Source organism: Salmo salar, chromosome 14 (genome assembly GCF_965601325.2).
Source record: "Salmo salar chromosome 14, fSalSal1, whole genome shotgun sequence".
Taxonomy (NCBI): Eukaryota; Metazoa; Chordata; class Actinopteri; order Salmoniformes; family Salmonidae; genus Salmo; species Salmo salar.
The window spans coordinates 51,044,785-51,065,999 of NC_138304.1; the positions used below are offsets into that span (position 1 = coordinate 51,044,785).

The window sequence follows — 21,215 nt, forward strand, 5'->3', positions numbered from 1 at the left end:
ATCAACCCTACTCCTCAGGTCAGAGGGTCCAGTGTGCTCTCTGAATGCTGGAATCAACCCTACTCCTCAGGTCAGAGGGTCCAGTGTGCTCTCTGAACGCTGGAATCAACCCTACTCCTCAGGTCAGAGGGTCCAGTGTGCTCTCTGAACGCTGGAATCAACCCTACTCATTTTACATTTTAGTCATTTAGCAGACACTCTTATCCAGAGCGACTTACAGTAGTGAATGCATACATTTCATTTCATACATTTTTTTATATATTTTTTCATACTGGCCCCCCGTGGGAATTGAACCCACAACCCTGGTGTTGCAAACACCATGCTCTACCAACTGAGCTACAGGGAGGCCCCTCCTCAGGTCAGAGTGTCCAGTGTGCTCTCTGAATGCTGGAATCAACCCTACTCCTCCTCAGGTCAGAGTGTCCAGTGTGCTCTCTGAACGCTGGAATCAACCCTACTCCTCAGGTCAGAGTGTCCAGTGTGCTCTCTGAACACTGGAATCAACCCTACTCCTCAGGTCAGAGGGTCCAGTGTGCTCTCTGAACACTGGAATCAACCCTACTCCTCAGGTCAGAGTGTCCAGTGTGCTCTCTGAACACTGGAATCAACCCTACTCCTCAGGTCAGAGGGTCCAGTGTGCTCTCTGAACGCTGGAATCAACCCTACTCCTCAGGTCAGAGGGTCCAGTGTGCTCTCTGAACGCTGGAATCAACCCTACTCCTCCTCAGGTCAGAGGATCCAGTGTGCTCTCTGAACGCTGGAATCAACCCTACTCCTCAGGTCAGAGGGTCCAGTGTGCTCTCTGAACGCTGGAATCAACCCTACTCCTCAGGTCAGAGGGTCCAGTGTGCTCTCTGAACGCTGGAATCAGCCCTACTCCTCAGGTCAGAGGGTCCAGTGTGCTCTCTGAACGCTGGAATCAGCCCTACTCCTCAGGTCAGAGTGTCCAGTGTGCTCTCTGAACGCTGGAATCAACCCTACTACTCCTCAGGTCAGAGGGTCCAGTGTGCTCTCTGAACGCTGGAATCAACCCTACTCATCGGGTCCGAGTGTCCAGTGTGCTCTCTGAATGCTGGAATCAACCCTACTCCTTGGGTCAGAGGGTCCAGTGTGCTCTCTGAACGCTGGAATCATCCCTACTCCTCCTCAGGTCAGAGGGTCCAGTGTGCTCTCTGAACGCTGGAATCAACCCTACTCCTTGGGTCAGAGGGTCCAGTGTGCTCTCTGAACGCTGGAATCAACCCTACTCCTCAGGTCAGAGTGTCCAGTGTGCTCTCTGAACGCTGGAATCAACCCTACTCATCGGGTCAGAGGGTCCAGTGTGCTCTCTGAACGCTGGAATCAACCCTACTCCTCAGGTCAGAGGGTCCAGTGTGCTCTCTGAACTCTCCAAGAGCGAAACAATCTGAATTTACATACAGACAAATCTGACAACACTCTGAATTTACGAACGTCCAGAGCCCACTTTGGCACTCCAGATTGAATTTAAGAACACACCCGAAGTCGTAAAATATCTAGCTAGTAATTTGTTATGCTAACAAGCTAGCAAGAGGTTGCATAGCAACACCATCAACTTCCGGTAGACAGGCCGAAGGATACCGTTTGTTTACAGTATACTAAAATGAACTAACTGTAAAAACTATGTAGTATATACTCATTAAGTATTTATTATACAGTATGTTATTATGGGTATTCGAACACAGCTTATGTCTTCTAGTAAAATATATCATATAGAATGATATACATATTATTAGTAGCAAAACATTTGATGGAAGATGAAAAGTGAAATTATACAATTAGCTTCGTGAGTGTCTTTGGAGAGTTGGGTGCAATTCTATCTAACTAATCAAGGTCAGATGTTGAATTGGCCTGGTTTTTCCTCATTACAGAATGGGGGTACAGTGATAATAATACTTTAGATGAAATTTGGTCTTGTGATTTACTTGGATTGGATCATTCATCTCTCTTATTATAAAGCCAGGTTCAGTAGCAGAAAGTAATGTTGTAGACTCTGAACCTAATTCATAAAAAGGCCATAGTTAGTCTGTTGTCTAGTCTGTAGTTAGTCTGTAGTTAGTCTGTTGTTAGTCTGTAGTTAATATGTTGTTTAGTCTGTAGTTAGTCTGTAGTTAATATGGTGTTAGTCTGTTGTTTAGTCTGTAGTTAGTGTGTTGTTTAGTCTGTAGTTAGTCTGTTGTTTAGTCTGTAGTTGGTATGCTGTTTAGTCTGTAGTTAGTACGCTGTTTAGTCTGTAGTTAGTCTGTAGTTAATATGTTGTTTAGTCTGTAGTTAGTCTGTTGTTTAGTCTGTTGTTAATCTTTAGTTAATATGTTGTTTAGTCTGTAGTTAGTATGTTGTTTAGTCTGTAGTTAGTCTGTTGTCTAGTCTGTAGTTAGTATGTTGTTAATATGTTGTTTAGTCTGTAGTTAGTATGTTGTTTAGTCTGTTGTTAGTTTGTAGTTAGTCTGTAGTTAGTCTGTAGTTAGTCTATTGTTAGTCTGTAGTTAATATGTTGTTTAGTCTGTAGTTAGTATGTTGTTAATATGTTGTTTAGTCTGTAGTTAGTCTGTTGTTAATATGTTGTTTAGTCTGTAGTTAGTCTGTTTTTAATATGTTGCTTAGTCTGTTGTTAATATGTTGTTTAGTCTGTAGTTAGTCTGTTGTTTAGTCTGTAGTTAGTATGTTCTTTAGTCTGTAGTTAGTATGTTGTTTAGTCTGTAGTTAGTCTGTTGTCTAGTCTGTAGTTAGTATGTTGTTTAGTCTGTAGTTAGTCTGTAGTTAGTCTGTAGTTAGTCTGTTGTTAGTCTGTAGTTAGTCTGTTGTTAGTCTGTTGTTTAGTCTGTAGTTAGTAGGTTGTTTAGTCTGTAGTTAGTATGTTGTTTAGTCTGTAGTTAGTATGTTGTTTAGTCTGTTGTTAATCTGTAGTTAGTCTGTAGTTAGTATGCTGTTTAGTCTGTAGTTAGTCTGTTGTCTAGTCTGTAGTTAGTCTGTAGTTAGTCTGTTGTTAGTCTGTAGTTAGTCTGTTGTTAGTCTGTTGTTTAGTCTGTAGTTAGTCTGTTGTTTACTCTGTAGTTAGTCTGTTGTTTACTCTGTAGTTAGTATGCTGTTTAGTCTGTAGTTAGTCTGTAGTTAGTCTGTAGTAATTATGTTGTTTAGTCTGTAGTTAGTATGTTGTTTAGTCTGTAGTTAGTATGTTGTTTAGTCTATTGTTTAGTCTGTTGTTAGTCTGTAGTTAGTCTGTTGTCTAGTCTGTAGTTAGTATGTTGTTTAGTCTGTAGTTAGTATGTTGTTAGTCTGTTGTTTATATGTTGTTTAGTCTGTAGTTAGTATGTTGTTTAGTCTGTAGTTAGTATGTTGTTTAGTCTGTAGTTAGTATGTTGTTTAGTCTGTAGTTAGTCTGTAGTTATTCTGTTGTTTAGTCTGTAGTTAGTCGGTAGTTAGTCTGTAGTTAGTCTGTTGTTAGTCTGTAGTTAGTCTGTAGTTAGTTTGATGTTAGTCTGTAGTTAGTCTGTAGTTAGTCTGTTGTTAGTCTGTTGTTTAGTCTGTAGTTAGTCTGTTGTTTAGTCTGTAGTTAGTCTGTTGTTTACTCTGTAGCTAGTATGATGTTTAGTCTGTAGTTAGTCTGTAGTTAGTATGTTGTTTACTCTGTAGTTAGTCTGTTGTTTACTCTGTAGTTAGTATGTTGTTTAGTCTGTAGTTAGTCTGTAGTTAGTCTGTAGTTAGTATGTTGTTAGTCTGTAGTTAGTCTGTTGTTTAGTCTGTAGTTAGTATGTTGTTTAGTCAGTAGTTAGTCTGTAGTTAGTCTGTTGTTTACTCTGTAGTTAGTCTGTTGATTACTCTGTAGTTAGTATGTTGTTTAGTCTATAGTTAGTATGTTGTTAGTCTGTAGTTAGTCTGTAGTTATTCTGTTGTTTAGTCTGTAGTTCGTCTGTTGTTTAGTCTGTAGTTAGTCTGTTGTTTAGTCTGTAGTTAGTCTGTTGTTTAGTCTGTAGTTGGTATGCTTTTTAGTCTGTAGTTAGTATGTTGTTTAGTCTGTAGTTGGTATGTTGTTTAGTCTGTAGTTAGTCTGTAGTTAGTCTGTTGTTTACTCTGTAGTTAGTCTGTTGTTTACTCTGTAGTTAGTATGCTGTTTAGTCTGTAGTTAGTCTGTTGTTAGTCTGTTGTTTGTCTGTAGGTAGTCTGTTGTTTAGTCTGTAGTTAGTCGGTTGTTTAGTCTGTAGTTAGTCTGTTGTTTAGTCTGTAGTTAGTATGTTGTTTAGTCTGTTGTTAGTCTGTAGTTAGTCTGTTGTTTAGTCTGTTGTTTAGTCTGTAGTTTAGTCTGTTGTTTAGTCTGTAGTTAGTCTGTTGTTTAGTCTGTGGTTAGTCTGTTGTTTAGTCTGTTGTTAGTCTGTAGTTAGTCTGTTGTTTAGTCTGTTGTTTAGTCTGTAGTTAGTCTGTTGTTTAGTCTGTTGTTTAGTCTGTAGTTAGTCTGTTGTTTAGTCTGTTGTAGACTCTGTCCCAATTAATAAAAGGCTGTAGTCAACAGATCATGAAAGTGAATGCTAATGCTTAGTGTTCAGTTGGTCTCCTGACTCTCCGCTGAGAATGTTTTTCTACTGGTTTGTATGTAGAGTGCAAATGTAGAGTGCAAATGAGTCCATTGTTAGTCTGATGTTAGTCTGTTGTTAATCATATGTAGGCCTCTATGTAGGCCTATATGAAGGTCATGCACCTATGAACCCAGCTTGACATATATATATATATATATAGTTTCCAGAGAATGTAAGACTCTATTACTAAAAGGTTGTTGTCAACAAAACAATGAAAATCAATGATTTAGACGGCAGGGGGTTCTCACTGGGAAACCCGAGGAGTACTGTACTCACATTAAGTCTATGAAGGGGGTTCTCACTGAGAAACCCGAGGAGTACTGTACTCACATTAAGTCTATGAAGGGGGTTCTCACTGAGAAACCCGAGGAGTACTGTACTCACATTCAGTCTATGAAGGGGGTTCTCACTGAGAAACCTGAGGAGTACTGTACTCACATTCAGTCTATGAAGGGTATACCCTAATCGATCAACACTGTTTCAAGCCTCTAACATTGATCCTTATATATACAGTGCATTCAGAAAGTATTCAGACCACATTTTCTTACCGTACAGCCTTATTCTAAAATTGCTAAAATATTTTAGATGTTTTCCATTATCAATCTACTCACAATATCCCATAATGACAAAGCAAAAACATTGATCATCTTTGAGATGTTTCTTCAACTTGATTCTAAATTCAATTGATTGGACATGATTTGGAAAGGCACACACCTGTCTACATAAAGTCCCACAGCGCATGTCAGAGCAAAAACCAAACCATGAGGTCGAATGAATTGTCCGTAGAGCTCCGAGACAGGATTATGTCGAGGCACAGATCTGGGGAAGGGTACCAAAAAATGGCATTGAAGGTCCCCAAGAACACAGTCGCCTCCATCATTCTTAAATGGAAGACGTTTGGAACCACCAAGATGGCCGCCCGACCAAACTGAGCAATCAAGGGAGAAGTGCCTTGGTCAGGGAGGTGACCAAGAATCTGATGGTCACACTGACAGAGCTCAAGAGTGCCTCTGTTGAGATGGGAGAATCTTCCAGAAGGACAACCATTTCTGCAGCACTCCATCAATCAGGGCTTTATGGTAGAAGTGGCCAGACGGAAGTCACTCCTCAGTAAAAGGAACATGACAGCCCGCTTGGAGTTTGCCAAAAGGCTCCTAAAGGACTCTAAAGAACTCCAAAGGTGCTTCAACAAAGTCCTAAGTAAAGGGTCTGAATACTTCAAATATTTTTGCTGATAGAACCTTCCAGCTAGACGGCATTGGGACTTGGATTGGAACCGATGCTTTGATCAAACAATCTACATTTTACAATGGCCATCTCAGTCTCTGGACTTGAACCCCATTGAAAAACGGTGTTTTGAATTGAAGAGGGTAGTCCATAAGTGCAGACAAAGAATATCAAGGATCTGGAAATATTTTCTATGGAGGAATGGACTCAAGGTGTTCACCAATCTCATAAAACATTTTAGAAAAAGGCTCAGTCCCATTATCCTCTCAAGGTGAGGTAATGAAAGGTATTGGAAACTGATGTGTCAATAAATTTGTATATATTTATCTGAGCAATTGTATTAGTATAAAATTATTGAATTTCTCCAAAAAATGTAAGCTGTACAAAGTACTTTAATGATTTATTTTCATACAGTTATTTTTTGTTAATCTTTATCAAGGTAGTCAATCATTTCTGTGTTTGTCTTTGTTGTAGTGAACCCCCATTTGTACTGACTTTAAAGGATGTAGAGGTTTAGGGTATTTATCTATTACTGTATATTCATATATATCTATTACTGTATATTCATATATATATATTACTGTATTGCTGTATATTTATATATATATATGTTACTCTATATTCATATATATGTGTTTGTTTGTGTATTTATAGTGAACACCCCTCACTTCCTGACCATAAAGGGTGTAGAGGTCAACGCTGGACAGACAGCCGCCTTCCACTGTACTGTCAACGGACGACAGAGGGACAACTTCAACCTCTGGTTACAGGTAACTGCAACACATTACCCTGACCCCTTAACCCTAACCTTCCACTGTACTGTCAACAGAACGCAGAGGGACAGCTTGTGTGTGTGTGTGTGGTGTGTGTGTGTGTGTGTGTGTGTGTGTGTGTGTGTGTGTGTGTGTGTGTGTGTGTGTGTGTGTGTGTGTGTGTGTGTGTGGCAGCAGGGGTGGTAGAGGTCTTGTTGCCAGGTATTCCATTACTTTAACAAACAGCTTCTCGTTAGCAGACGTGTAGCAACACAAACATTACCTCAAGGCCCCTGATGATACTAATGAATAAATATTTCTAATGAACAAATGTCCCCCCGAATCTGCCTGCTGTGGTGCTGTGTAGGGGTGACAGCTGGGGGGGACGACGACGACGACGACAGCTGGGGGGGGGGAAGGGGGGAGGGTGATGACACACATACACACACTTTTGTCCCCACACATACTGACACCCTCAAGGTCAAGCTAATTAATTAAAGCTGTTTTTTTTTTTTGCCAACCCCCCCCTCCCGTTTTGACCTCTAACCCCTGACTGTGTTCTAACAGGGTATTGGTGGACGCGAGGCTCCTATGAAGTCCACTAAGCCGTGGAACAACCGACGTTTCATCGGGACCTTCGACGTGGAAAACACCACTAAGGGAGATTCTGGACGCTACCGATGTATTGTCCATTCTGACAACGGGGTCGGGGTGTCCAACTATGGAGAACTCACCATAAAACGTAAGTACTGTAGACCTCCAAACCTTTTAAATTACGTTCAAGTGCTTTGTGGTGGATTGTAAAATGGAACTACAATAGAATTACTATAATAGCCCCAACATTCCCAGAATCCTGCATGACCACGAATAAACACACAAAAACACAACAATGAAATGATTCAGAAGTGGACTGGAATGTGTTCTCTATAAAGTCCTGCTATTGTCCCAGTGGAGCAGACAGACCCATTCCATCCTAAAGGAGAGAGACCTATTCCATCCTAAAGGAGAGAGACCTATTCCATCCTAAAGGAAACAGACCTATTCCACCCTAAAGGATACAGACCAATTGCACCCTAAAGGAGACAGACCCATTCCACCCTAAAGGAGACAGACCCATTCCACCCTAAAGGAGACAGACCTATTCCATCCTAAAGGAGACAGACCCATTCCACCCTAAAGGAGACAGACCCATTCCACCCTAAAGGAGACAGACCTATTCCACCCTAAAGGAGACAGACCCATTCCACCCTAAAGGAGACAGACCCATTCCATCCTAAAAGAGACAGACCCATTCCACCCTAAAGGAGACAGACCTATTCCACCCTAAAGGAGACAGACCCATTACACCCTAAAGGAGACAGACCCATTCCATCCTAAAGGAAACAGACCCATTCCACCCTAAAGGAGACAGACCCATTCCACCCTAAAGGAGACAGACCTATTCCACCCTAAAGGAGACAGACACATTCCACCCTAAAGGAAACATACCTATTTCACCCTAAAGGAGACAGACCCATTCCATCCTAAAGGAGAGAGACCCATTCCACCCTAAAGGAGACATACCTATTCCACCCTAAAGGAGACATACCTATTCCACCCTAAAGGAGGCATACCTATTCCACCCTAAAGGAGACCGACCCATTCCACCATAAAGGAGTCAGACCCATTCCACCCTAAAGGAGGCATACCTATTCCACCCTAAAGGAGAGAGACCCATTCCACCATAAAGGAGTCAGACCCATTCCACCCTAAAGGAGACATACCTATTCCACCCTAAAGGAGACAGACACATTCCACCCTAAAGGAGACAGACCCATTCCACCCTAAAGGAGACATACCTATTCCACCCTAAAGGAGACAGACCTATTCCACCCTAAAGGAGACAGACCCATTCCACCCTAAAGGAGACAGACCCATTCCACCCTAAAGGAGACAGACCCATTCCATCCTAAAGGAGACAGACCCATTCCACCCTAAAGGAGACATACCTATTCCACCCTAAAGGAGACAGACCCATTCCACCCTAAAGGAGACATACCTATTCCACCCTAAAGGAGACAGACCTATTTCACCCTAAAAGAGTACAAAGGAGTCAGCGTAGAGCGGTTTAACTGTAACATCAACCATATTACACACACACACACACACACACACACACACACACACACACACACACACACACACACACACACACACACACACACACACACACACTGTAACCTCTCCCAAATCACCCTCCACTCTCAGCTTCCTGCAGTCTGATATGAATTTATGGACTGAGTGTGAAACTAAATCCAACGCTCCCTTCTCTTTCCTTCAGCCATAGTCAGCTAATGGCCGTCTATATTTCTTAACTTCAATGTTCTCCTCTGCCTGCCTGCCTGCAATTTCTATTGAATTTACTAGCCAGTTTTTTTTGTTGTCAGGCAGCTTTGTGTTGATGTATAGGTTTAATCCAGTGTGTCCGGATCGAGGGCTGTCAGTCATTGTATAATGGCCTCAGGCTATATTTTCGGTTGGCGTTAAGCCAGCACAAACTCGTTTGCATTTTCGACCTGTTAAAGCTGGCAATCTTCTATTTTCAAATAATATTGCCGGGATTGGTCAATGACCTGTTTTATATGAGGACACTTGTGCTGAGGTGGGAGAAGTGGGAATATCTGAGGTGGGAGAGGTGGGAATATCTGAGGTGGGAGGGGTGGGAATATCTGAGATGGGAGAGGTGGGAATATCTGAGGTGGGAGGGGTGGGAATATCTGAGGTGGGAGAGGTGGGAATATCTGAGGTGGCAGGGGTGGGAATATCTGAGGTGGGAGAGGTGGGAATATCTGAGCTGGGAGGGGTGGGAATATCTGAGGTGGGAGGGGTGGGAATATCTGAGCTGGGAGGGGTGGGAATATCTGAAGTGGGAATATCTGAGGTGGGAATATCTGAGGTGGGAGGGGTGGGAATATCTGAGATGGGAGGGGTGGGAATATCTGAGGTGTGAGGGGTACGAATATCTGAGGTGGGAGGGGTAGGAATATCTGAGGTGGGAGGGGTGGGAATATTTGAGGTGGGAGGGGTGGGAATATCTGAGGTGGGAGGGTGGGTGGGGTGGGAATATCTGAGGTGGTATTATCTGAGGTGGGAGAGGTGAGAATATTTGAGGTGGGAGGGGTGGGAATATCTGAGGTGGGTGGGGTGGGAATATCTGAGGTGGGAATATCTGAGGTGGGAGAGGTGGGAATATCTGAGGTGGGAGAGGTGGGAATATCTGAGGTGGGAGGGGTGGGAATATCTGAGGTGGGAGGGGTGGGAATATCTGAGGTGGGAGGGGTGGGAATATCTGAGGTGGGAGGGGTGGGAATATCTGAGGTGGGAGAGGTGGGAATATCTGAGGTGGGAGGGGTGGGAATATCTGGGGTGGGAGAGGTGGGAATATCTGAGGTGCGCCAAAGTGCCAATTTCAGTATGCACTGCTGGGGATATTTAAGACCAACCAAAATCTGGTTTTAGCGGTAACGTGGGTGGTTATGGCATGGATTTTGACAACGGAAGCGCAGCCTATCCAGCCCTGACGCACATTGCCCATAATGCACATGGAACAAGAGAGATGTGCTTTTTGTGCCCGTAAACCTTGTTTTTAGAGACATAAAAAAATGTTATTTTCCCATTTTGTTTCATTTGATTACAAACCAAGCACAGCCTCCCCTCCTCTCAATGAAGGCTGTTTTTTTTGTCCGGCCCAATGCATTCGCCAAGGTGTCTAGACTATCGATAAAGGGTTTGGCTCGTGAGACCGCTTTGAAATAAATCTTAATCACCAAAGCTTTATTAAAAGATCAAGTTTGGCAGCAGCAAAACAGTGAGCAGACATCCTCTTTTTATCTACATAAGCTATTACATTATTTTATCCATCTCCTGTTATTATTTTAGATGTGTGTAAAACCCCTCCATGTAGACTATATGTCCATCATGGAACATAAACCCCTCCATGTAGACTATATGTCCATCAGGGAACATAAACCCCTCCATGTAGTCTATATGTCCATCATGGAACACCCCTCCAAACCCCTCCATGTAGACTATATGTCCATGAGGGAACATAAACCCCCCGGCGTCCACATGGCAACCCCTCCATGTAGACTATATGCCTCGGCATCCCCTCCATGGCAAGCCATCGGGCAAACCCCTCCATGTAGACTATATGTCCATCATGGAACATAAACCCCTCCATGTAGACTATATGTCCATCAGGGAACATTAACCCCTCCATGTAGACTATATGTCCATCATGGAACATAAACCCCTCCATGTAGACTATATGTCCATGAGGGAACATAAACCCCTCCATGTAGACTATATGTCCATCATGGAACATAAACCCCTCCATGTAGACTATATGTCCATCAGGGAACATTAACCCCTCCATGTAGACTATATGTCCATCATGGAACATAAACCCCTCCATGTAGACTATATGTCCATCAGGGAACATAAACCCCTCCATGTAGACTATATGTCCATCAGGGAACATAAACCCCTCCATGTAGACTATATGTCCATCATGGAACATAAACCCCTCCATGTAGACTATATGTCCATCAGGGAACATAAACCCCTCCATGTAGACTATATGTCCATCATGGAACATAACCCCTCCATGTAGACTATATGTCCATCATGGAACATAACCCCTCCATGTAGACTATATGTCCATCATGGAACATAAACCCCTCCATGTAGACTATATGTCCATCATGGAACATAAACCCCTCCATGTAGACTATATGTCCATCAGGGAACATAAACCCCTCCATGTAGACTATATGTCCATCAGGGAACATTAACCCCTCCATGTAGACTATATGTCCATCATGGAACATTAACCCCTCCATGTAGACTATATGTCCATCAGGGAACATTAACCCCTCCATGTAGACTATATGTCCATCATGGAACATTAACCCCTCCATGTAGACTATATGTCCATCATGGAACATAAACTCCTCCATGTAGACTATATGTCCATCAGGGAACATAAACCCCTCCATGTAGACTATATGTCCATGAGGGAACATAAACCCCTCCATGTAGACTATATGTCCATCAGGGAACATAAACCCCTCCATATAGACTATATGTCCATCATGGAACATAAACCCCTCCATGTAGACTATATGTCCATCATGGAACATAAACCCCTCCATGTAGACTATATGTCCATCATGGAACATAAACCCCTCCATGTAGACTATATGTCCATCATGGAACATAAACCCCTCCATGTAGACTATATGTCCATCATGGAACATAAACCCCTCCATGTAGACTATATGTCCATCATGGAACATAAACCCCTCCATGTAGACTATATGTCCATCAGGGAACATTAACCCCTCCATGTAGACTATATGTCCATCATGGAACATTAACCCCTCCATGTAGACTATATGTCCATCAGGGAACATTAACCCCTCCATGTAGACTATATGTCCATCATGGAACATAAACCCCTCCATGTAGACTATATGTCCATCATGGAATATAAACCCCTCCATGTAGACTATATGTCCATCAGGGAACATAAACCCCTCCATGTAGAGCATTCAGAAAGTATTCAGACGCCTTTACTTTTTCCACACTTTGTTACGTTACAGCCTTCTTCTACTCTTATTTTACATTGGATAACATAAAGTAATGTTGCTCATCAATCTACCCATAATGACAAAGCTGAAACAGTTTCAAAAAAGTTCTTAAACATTTAAAACTGGAAGTCCTTATTTTCTTTATCGTTCTTAAATGGGAAAAAGTTTGGAACCACCAAGACTCTTCCTTAAGCTGGCCACCTGGCCAAGCTGAGCAATCAGGGGAGAAGGGCCTTGAGCAAAAACCCAATGGTCACACTGACAGAGCTCTGGAGTCCCTCTTTGGAGATGGGAGAACCTTCCAGAAGGATAACCATCTCTGCAGCACTCCACCAATCAGGCCTTTATGGTAGAGTGGCCAGATGGAAGCTGCTCCTCAGTAAACGGCACATAACAGGCCAGTTGTAGTTTGCCAAAAGGCACCTAAAGGACTCTCAGACCATGAGAAACAAGATTCTCTGGTCTGAAGAAAGCATGATTGAACTCTTTGGCCTGAATTCCAAAAGTCACGTCTGGAGGAAACCTGGCACCATCCCTACGGTGAAGCATGGTGGTGGCAGCGTTATGCTGTGGGGATGTTTTTAGCGTCAGGGACTGGGGGACTAGGGAAAGATGGGAAAGATGAACCGAGGAAAATACAGAGAAATCCTTGATGAAAACCTGTTCCAGAGCGCTCAGGACCTCAGACTGGGGCGAAGGTTCACCTTCCAACAGAATGATGACCCTAAGCACACAGCCAAGACAATGCAGGAGTGGCTTCGGGACAAGCCTATGAATGTCCTTGAGTGGCCCAGCCAGAGCCCGGACTTGAACCTGATCGAACATTTCTGGAGAGACCTGAAAATAGCTGTGCAGCAACACTCCCCATCCAACCTGACAGAGCTGGATGGGAGAAACTCCCAAAATTACAGGTGTACCAAGCTTGTAGCGTCATACCCAAGAAGACTTAAGGCTGTAAATGCTGCCAAAGGTGCATCAACAAAGTACTGAGTACAGGGGCTGAATACTAAAAACCTGTTTTTGCTTTGCCATTATGGGGTATTGTGTGTAGATTGATGAGGGGAATTTTTTTTGAATAAGTCAAGGGATCTGAATACTTTCCGAATGCATTGTTGTCTTACTGAGATTTACTGTCAGGGCCCAGGTCTGACAGGGCCCAGGTCTGTCAGGGCCCAGGTCTGACAGAATCTGTGCAGAAGATCTAGGTGCTGCTGTAGGCCCTCCTTGGTTGGGGACAGAAGCACCAGATCATGTACAAACAGTAGACATTTGACTTCAGATTCTAGTAGTGTGAGGCCGGGTGCTGCAGACTGTTCTTGTGCCCTCACCAATTCGTTGATATACATGTTAAAGAGGGTGGGGCTCGTGTTCTATCCCTGTCTCTCCCCACGGCCCTGTGGAAAGAAATGTGTTTGTCTTTTGCCAATTTTAACCTCACACTTGTTGTTTGTGTACATGGATTTTATAATGTGGTATGTTTTTCCCCCAACACCATCAATTTGTATAGCAGACCCACATGCCAAATTGAGTCAAAAGCTTTTTTGAAATCAACAAAGCATGAGAATAGTTTTTAATAATTTATTCGAAGATTTGTATTTGATCATGTATATATTTTTGCAAATAGATTGTAGAAGTGGTTTATCCATACATCTCCATTTTTGGATAGATAACTCTTCATGTTGTTGTTTGTTTAGTGTTTTCTAATTTTCCCAGAAGTGGTTAGAGTCTATGGATTCTTCAATTACATTGAGCTGATTTCTGACGTGCTGTTCCTTCTTTTTCCGTAGTGTATTTCTGTATTGTTTTAGTGATTCACCATAGTGAAGGCGTAGACTCAGGTTTTCTGGGTCTCTATGTTTTTGATTGGATTGGTTTCTAAAATTTCTTTCTTAGATTTTTGCATTCTTAGTTTAACCATTTGTCATTGTTGTTAATTTTCTTAGGTTGTCTGCTTGACATTTTTGGATTTGTTATACCTTCACTATTACAGTGGAACGTTTTGTCCAGGAAGTTGTCTAAAAGGGATTGAATTTGTTGTTGCCTAATAGTTTAGGTTTCCACACTACTTTCCTTCCATCTATAGCATTTCTTAATACTATTCAGTTCCTTTGGCTTTGATGCCTCATGATTGAGTATTGCTCTCTTCAAGTAGACTGTGATTTTGCTGTGGTCCGAGAGGGGTGTCAGTGGGCTGACTGTGAACGCTCTGAGAGACTCTGGGTTGACGTCAGTGATAAAGTAGTCTACAGTACTACTGTCAAGGGATGAGCTGTAAGCGTACCTACCGTAAGAGTCAGGTTCTTGTCCAGTTCTGGCATTTAAGTCACCACAAACTAGTACATGTCCCTGGGCCTGGAAATGGTTTATCTCCCCCTCTAGGATGGAGAAGCTGTCTTCATTAAAGTATGGGGATTCTATTGGTGGGATATGGGTAGGATGGAGAAGCTGTCTTCATTATAGTATGGGGATTCTAGTGGTGGGATATAGGTAGCACACAGGAGGAAATTTTTCTCTGTTGAGATAATTTCCTTATTAATTTCGAGCCAGATGTAAAATGTTCCTGTTTTGACTAATTAATAGTGTGGGTTAGGTCTGTTCTATACCAAATTAGCATACCCTCTGAGTCTCTTCCCTGTTTCACACCTGGTAGTTTGGTGGATGGGACTACCAGCTCTCTGTAACCTAGAGGACAACCAGTGGGTCCGTCTCCTCTATACCACCCACCTGGTAGTGTGGTGGATGGGACTACCAGCTCTCTGTAACCTAGAGGACAACCAGTGTGTCCGTCTCCTCTATACCAGGTTTCCTGTAGGATGACAATGTCTGTATTTCCAATTTCTTTGATGAAGTCTGGGTTCCTGCACTTTAGACCAAAGGCAGATGACCTCAGGCCATGTATATTCCAGGATGAGATAGTAAAGCTTTGTGTTCCATAATGCCTAGTGTTGTTTTTGTGTAGTTTAGGCTCTGACCATCACAGTAGGTGTGACCATCACAGTAGGTGTGACCGTCACAGTAGGTGTGACCGTCACAGTAGGTGTGACCGTCACAGTAGATGTGACCGTCACAGTAGGTGTGACAGCAGAGCATGTTGAGCATCTGATACATGCCTCTTAGGTCTCTCTCTCTCTCTCTCTCTCTCTCTCTCTCTATCTCTATCGTCCTCCTTATTATCGTCTGTAGTTCCGTCACGATGCCATGAGGAGACTAAAGGGCTGATTATCTAGGATAATCACTTCTGCTTCCCCATGCCAATGTTCTGTTAGATTAATACGCATGCATGCATACGTGGAAGTGCTTTGCCCTTACAGGCCTACTTTCAGAGAATCCAACACCACAACACGTCTCGTCCACAGACCCCCTATGGTATGCTCTCCTGTAGTGCAGCCTTGTAGCTTTTCAAAGGGGGATAATTACTCTCTCTCTCTCTCCCCCAGTCTTTGCTGTCTTTTGTGTCTCACCCTGGTTCGAACTACCTGGAGTCCCAGCACGGCTCACAGCGTGACTCTGTGCTAGCTGACTAACGTTCGGTGTGGTGTGTCACCACTAATGAGAAGAGCCAGAGAAAATCAAAGCAGTCAAGCTCATAATTTCTCCCTGTCCTCTCCCCTTCCTCCCCTCCCTGTCTTCACCCCTGGGTTTCGTCCCAGATTGTACCCTATTCCCTATATAATGCACAACTTTTGACCAGAGCCAATAGGGCACTATGGGCCCTGATGAAAAAGAAGTGCACTACGATGTGGAAAGGGTGCTATTTGGGATACCCTCCTGTCCTGTCTGAGAAGAGATGAGGAGAGGATCAATTCTTCATGCTGCCGGACCAATTAGGAGTCAGAGGGACGTAACGAGGACCTCTTGCATGTCAACAACACACTCAGAATACATACCAAATGGCACCCTCTTCCCTTTGTTGTGTACTAAATCTAACCAAGGCTCTTAGGCTCACAGGGTGCCATTTGAGACGCTTCCACAGATTCAGACTGTAGGTGAGACTCACTGGATGTTGACACGGAGTAAACGAAATGCAGGGGTTCGGTAAATAACAACTGAACTGTCGGCAGCCAGACTCAGTCAGTCGATGATGATGATGATGATGATGAAGGAGGGGTTCGGTAACTAACACCTGAACTGTCGGCAGCCAGACTCAGTCAGTCGATGATGATGATGATGATGATGAAGAAGGGGTTCGGTAACTAACAACTGAACTGTCGGCAGCCAGACTCAGTCAGTCGATGATGATGATGATGATGATGATGAAGGAGGGGTTCGGTAACTAACAACTGAACTGTCGGCAGCCAGACTCAGTCAGTCGATGATGATGAAGATGATGATGAAGGAGGGGTTCGGTAACTAACAACTGAACTGTCGGCAGCCAGACTCAGTCAGTCGATGATGATGATGATGATGATGATGAAGGAGGGGTTTGGTAACTAACAACTGAACTGTCGGCAGCCAGACTCAGTCAGTCGATGATGATGATGAAGGAGGGGTTCGGTAACTAACAACTGAACTGTCGGCAGCCAGACTCAGTCAGTCGATGATGATGATGATGATGATGAAGAAGGGGTTCGGTAACTAACAACTGAACTGTCGGCAGCCAGACTCAGTCAGTCGATGATGATGATGATGATGATGATGAAGGAGGGGTTCGGTAACTAACAACTGAACTGTCGGCAGCCAGACTCAGTCAGTCGATGATGATGAAGATGATGATGAAGGAGGGGTTCGGTAACTAACAACTGAACTGTCGGCAGCCAGACTCAGTCAGTCGATGATGATGATGATGATGATGATGAAGGAGGGGTTTGGTAACTAACAACTGAACTGTCGGCAGCCAGACTCAGTCAGTCGATGATGATGATGAAGGAGGGGTTCGGTAACTAACAACTGAACTGTCGGCAGCCAGACTCAGTCAGTCGATGATGATGATGATGATGATGATGAAGGAGGGGTTTGGTAACTAACACCTGAACTGTCGGCAGCCAGACTCAGTCAGTCGATGATGATGATGGTGATGAAGGAGGGGTTCGGTAACTAACAACTGAACTGTCGGCAGCCAGACTCAGTCAGTCGATGATGATGATGATGAAGGAGGGGTTCGGTAACTAACACCTGAACTGTCGGCAGCCAGACTCAGTCAGTCGATGATGATGATGATGATGATGAAGAAGGGGTTCGGTAACTAACAACTGAACTGTCGGCAGCCAGACTCAGTCAGTCGATGATGATGATGATGATGATGATGAAGGAGGGGTTCGGTAACTAACAACTGAACTGTCGGCAGCCAGACTCAGTCAGTCGATGATGATGAAGATGATGATGAAGGAGGGGTTCGGTAACTAACAACTGAACTGTCGGCAGCCAGACTCAGTCAGTCGATGATGATGATGATGATGATGATGAAGGAGGGGTTTGGTAACTAACAACTGAACTGTCGGCAGCCAGACTCAGTCAGTCGATGATGATGATGAAGGAGGGGTTCGGTAACTAACAACTAAACTGTCGGCAGCCAGACTCAGTCAGTCGATGATGATGATGGTGATGAAGGAGGGGTTCGGTAACTAACAACTGAACTGTCGGCAGCCAGACTCAGTCAGTCGATGATGATGATGATGATGATGAAGGAGGGGTTCGGTAACTAACAACTGAACTGTCGGCAGCCAGACTCAGTCAGTCGATGATGATGATGATGATGAAGGAGGGGTTCGGTAACTAACAACTGAACTATCGGCAGCCAGACTCAGTCAGTCGATGATGATGATGAGGGAGGGGTTCGGTAACTAACAACTGAACTGTCGGCAGCCAGACTCAGTCAGTCGATGATGATGATGAAGGGGGGGGGGGGGGGGGGGTTCAGCTGACACCACAATAGAGAAACAACCTACATCTTAACAAGAGACATGCACACACCTGTTGTTGCAACCTGGACTCAAGTGTCGATGTAACATAGTCAAGTAAATCTGTTTCCCTCCATTTAGTATGATATGTTACGATTTACAATTCGTATAATATGTTACGAATTGCCAATTGGTACTATAAGTTACACATTTGCAATAAGTATGATATGTTACAAATTCCTATTTGTTGTGGCTAGGTGGCTAAAGCTAATCTTAGCTAGGTGGTTAACATTAGCTAGGCTAGGGGTTAGGGTTAGGGGTTAAGCTTAGGGTTAAGGTTAGGGTTAGTGGAAGGGTTAGCTAACATGCTAAGTAGTTGCAAAGTAGCTGAAAAGTAGTTAGTAGTTACTAATTAACTAAAATGCTAAAGTTGTCCATGATGAGATACGTGTGGTCCCGTGTGGCTCAGTTGGTAGAGCATGGTGTTTGCAACTCCAGGGTTGTGGGTTTGATTCCCACAGGGGGATCAGTACGGGAAAAAAATGTATGAAATGTATGCATTCACTACTGTAAGTCACTCTGGATAAGAGCGTCTGCTATATGACGTAAATGTAATAGGCCTCCACCCCAACCAACCACCTTCCTTTCAATTTTGTCTTAAGTAGGGAAAGGGGGATAGATACCTGGTCATTTATACAACTGAATGCCTTCAACTGAAATGTATTTTCCTCATTTAACCCAACCCCTCTGAATCAGAGAGGGGAACAGTGGGTTAAATGCCTTGATCAGGGGCAGAACTATAGATTTTTACCTTGTCAGCTCGGTGATTCATTCAAGCTCTAACCACTAGGTTACCTGCCGTTCCAAGTAACCTTCTGTCTTAATAACCATACAAAACGTAACATACACTAATTTGAGTGTACCGGAATTATGTTACGTCTAGTCTATGAGACCAGGCTGGATGTTGTCAGGGAGACTCAGTGGATGTAATCAGATAATGAAGGGGTGTTTGGTAGCTATAGGTCTAACTAACTGACACCACAACAGAGCAACCTTTTGCATCTTAACAAGAGATTGTCAGGGATTCAGTGGATGTTAATACAGTGTGGAGGACTGGGTAACTAACAGGATGTTATTACAGAATGGAGGACTGGTTAACAGGATGTTATTACAGAATGGAGGACTGGGTAACTAACAGGATGTTGTTACAGAATGGGGGACTGGTTAACTAACAGGATGTTACAGAATGGGGGACTGGGTAACTAACAGGATGTTATTACAGAATGGAGGACTGGGTAACTAACAGGATGTTGTTACAGAATGGAGGACTGGTTAACAGGATGTTATTACAGAATGGAGGACTGGGTAACTAACAGGATGTTGTTACAGAATGGAGGACTGGGTAACTAACAGGATGTTGTTACAGAATGGAGGACTGGGTAACAGGATGTTGTTAACGAATGGAGGACTGGGTAACTAACAGGATGTTATTACAGAATGGAGGACTGGGTAACTAACAGGATGTTATTACAGAATGGAGGACTGGTTAACAGGATGTTGTTACAGAATGGAGGACTGGGTAACTAACAGGATGTTGTTACAGAATGGAGGACTGGTTAACATGATGTTGTTACAGAATGGAGGACTGGTTAACTAACAGGATCTTGTTACAGAATGGAGGACTGGGTAACTAACAGGATGTTGTTACAGAATGGAGGACTGGGTAACTAACAGGATGTTGTTACAGAATGGAGGACTGGTTAACTAACAGGATGTTGTTACAGAATGGAGGACTGGTTAACAGGATGCTATTACAGAATGGAGGACTGGGTAACTAACAGGATGTTGTTACAGAATGGAGGACTGGGTAACTAACAGGATGTTGTTACAGAATGGAGGACTGGTTAACAGGATGTTGTTAACGAATGGAGGACTGGGTAACTAACAGGATGTTATTACAGAATGGAGGACTGGTTAACTAACAGGATGTTGTTACAGAATGGAGGACTGGTTAACTAACAGGATGTTATTACAGAATGGAGGACTGGGTAACTAACAGGATGTTATTACCGAATGGAGGACTGGTTAACAGGATGTTGTTACAGAATGGAGGACTGGGTAACTAACAGGATGTTGTTACAGAATGGAGGACTGGTTAACATGATGTTATTGCAGAATGGAGGACTGGTTAACTAACAGGATGTTGTTACAGAATGGAGGACTTGGTAACTAACAGGATGTTGTTACAGAATGGAGGACTGGGTAACTAACAGGATGTTGTTACAGAATGGAGGACTGGTTAACTAACAGGATGTTGTTACAGAATGGAGGACTGGTTAACAGGATGTTATTACAGAATGGAGGACTGGGTAACTAACAGGATGTTGTTACAGAATGGAGGACTGGTTAACAGGATGTTATTACAGAATGGAGGACTGGGTAACTAACAGGATGTTGTTACAGAATGGAGGACTGGGTAACTAACAGGATGTTGTTAACGAAAGGAGGACTGGGTAACTAACAGGATGTTATTACAGAATGGAGGACTGGTTAACTAACAGGATGTTATTACAGAATGGAGGACTGGGTAACTAACAGGATGTTATTACAGAATGGAGGACTGGTTAACAGGATGTTGTTACAGAATGGTGGACTGGGTAACTAACAGGATGTTGTTACAGAATGGAGGACTGGTTAACATGATGTTATTGCAGAATGGAGGACTGGTTAACTAACAGGATGTTGTTACAGAATGGAGGACTGGTAACTAACAGGATGTTGTTACAGAATGGAGGACTGGGTAACTAACAGGATGTTGCTACAGAATGGAGGACTGGTTAACTAACAGGATGTTGTTACAGAATGGAGGACTGGTTAACAGGATGTTATTACAGAATGGAGGACTGGGTAACTAACAGGATGTTATTACCGAATGGAGGACTGGTTAACAGGATGTTGTTACAGAATGGAGGACTGGGTAACTAACAGGATGTTGTTACAGAATGGAGGACTGGTTAACATGATGTTATTGCAGAATGGAGGACTGGTTAACTAACAGGATGTTGTTACAGAATGGAGGACTTGGTAACTAACAGGATGTTGTTACAGAATGGAGGACTGGGTAACTAACAGGATGTTGTTACAGAATGGAGGACTGGTTAACTAACAGGATGTTGTTAC

The 21,215-nt window shown here is 43.3% G+C and overlaps 1 protein-coding gene across 4 annotated transcripts in view; it reads left to right on the forward strand.

Annotated features, from left to right (window-relative positions):
• The window catches only part of LOC106595545 (receptor-type tyrosine-protein phosphatase mu), a 716,546-nt gene that overhangs the window by 305,489 nt on the left and 389,842 nt on the right, over nucleotides 1-21,215 (forward strand). For all 4 annotated transcript variants that reach the window (XM_045694495.2, XM_045694499.2, XM_045694501.2 and 1 more), the window contains exons 5-6: nucleotides 6,471-6,586; nucleotides 7,136-7,310. In XM_045694495.2, the coding sequence (XP_045550451.1) occupies nucleotides 6,471-6,586; nucleotides 7,136-7,310 (291 nt within the window). The remainder of the gene's footprint in view (nucleotides 1-6,470; nucleotides 6,587-7,135; nucleotides 7,311-21,215) is intronic.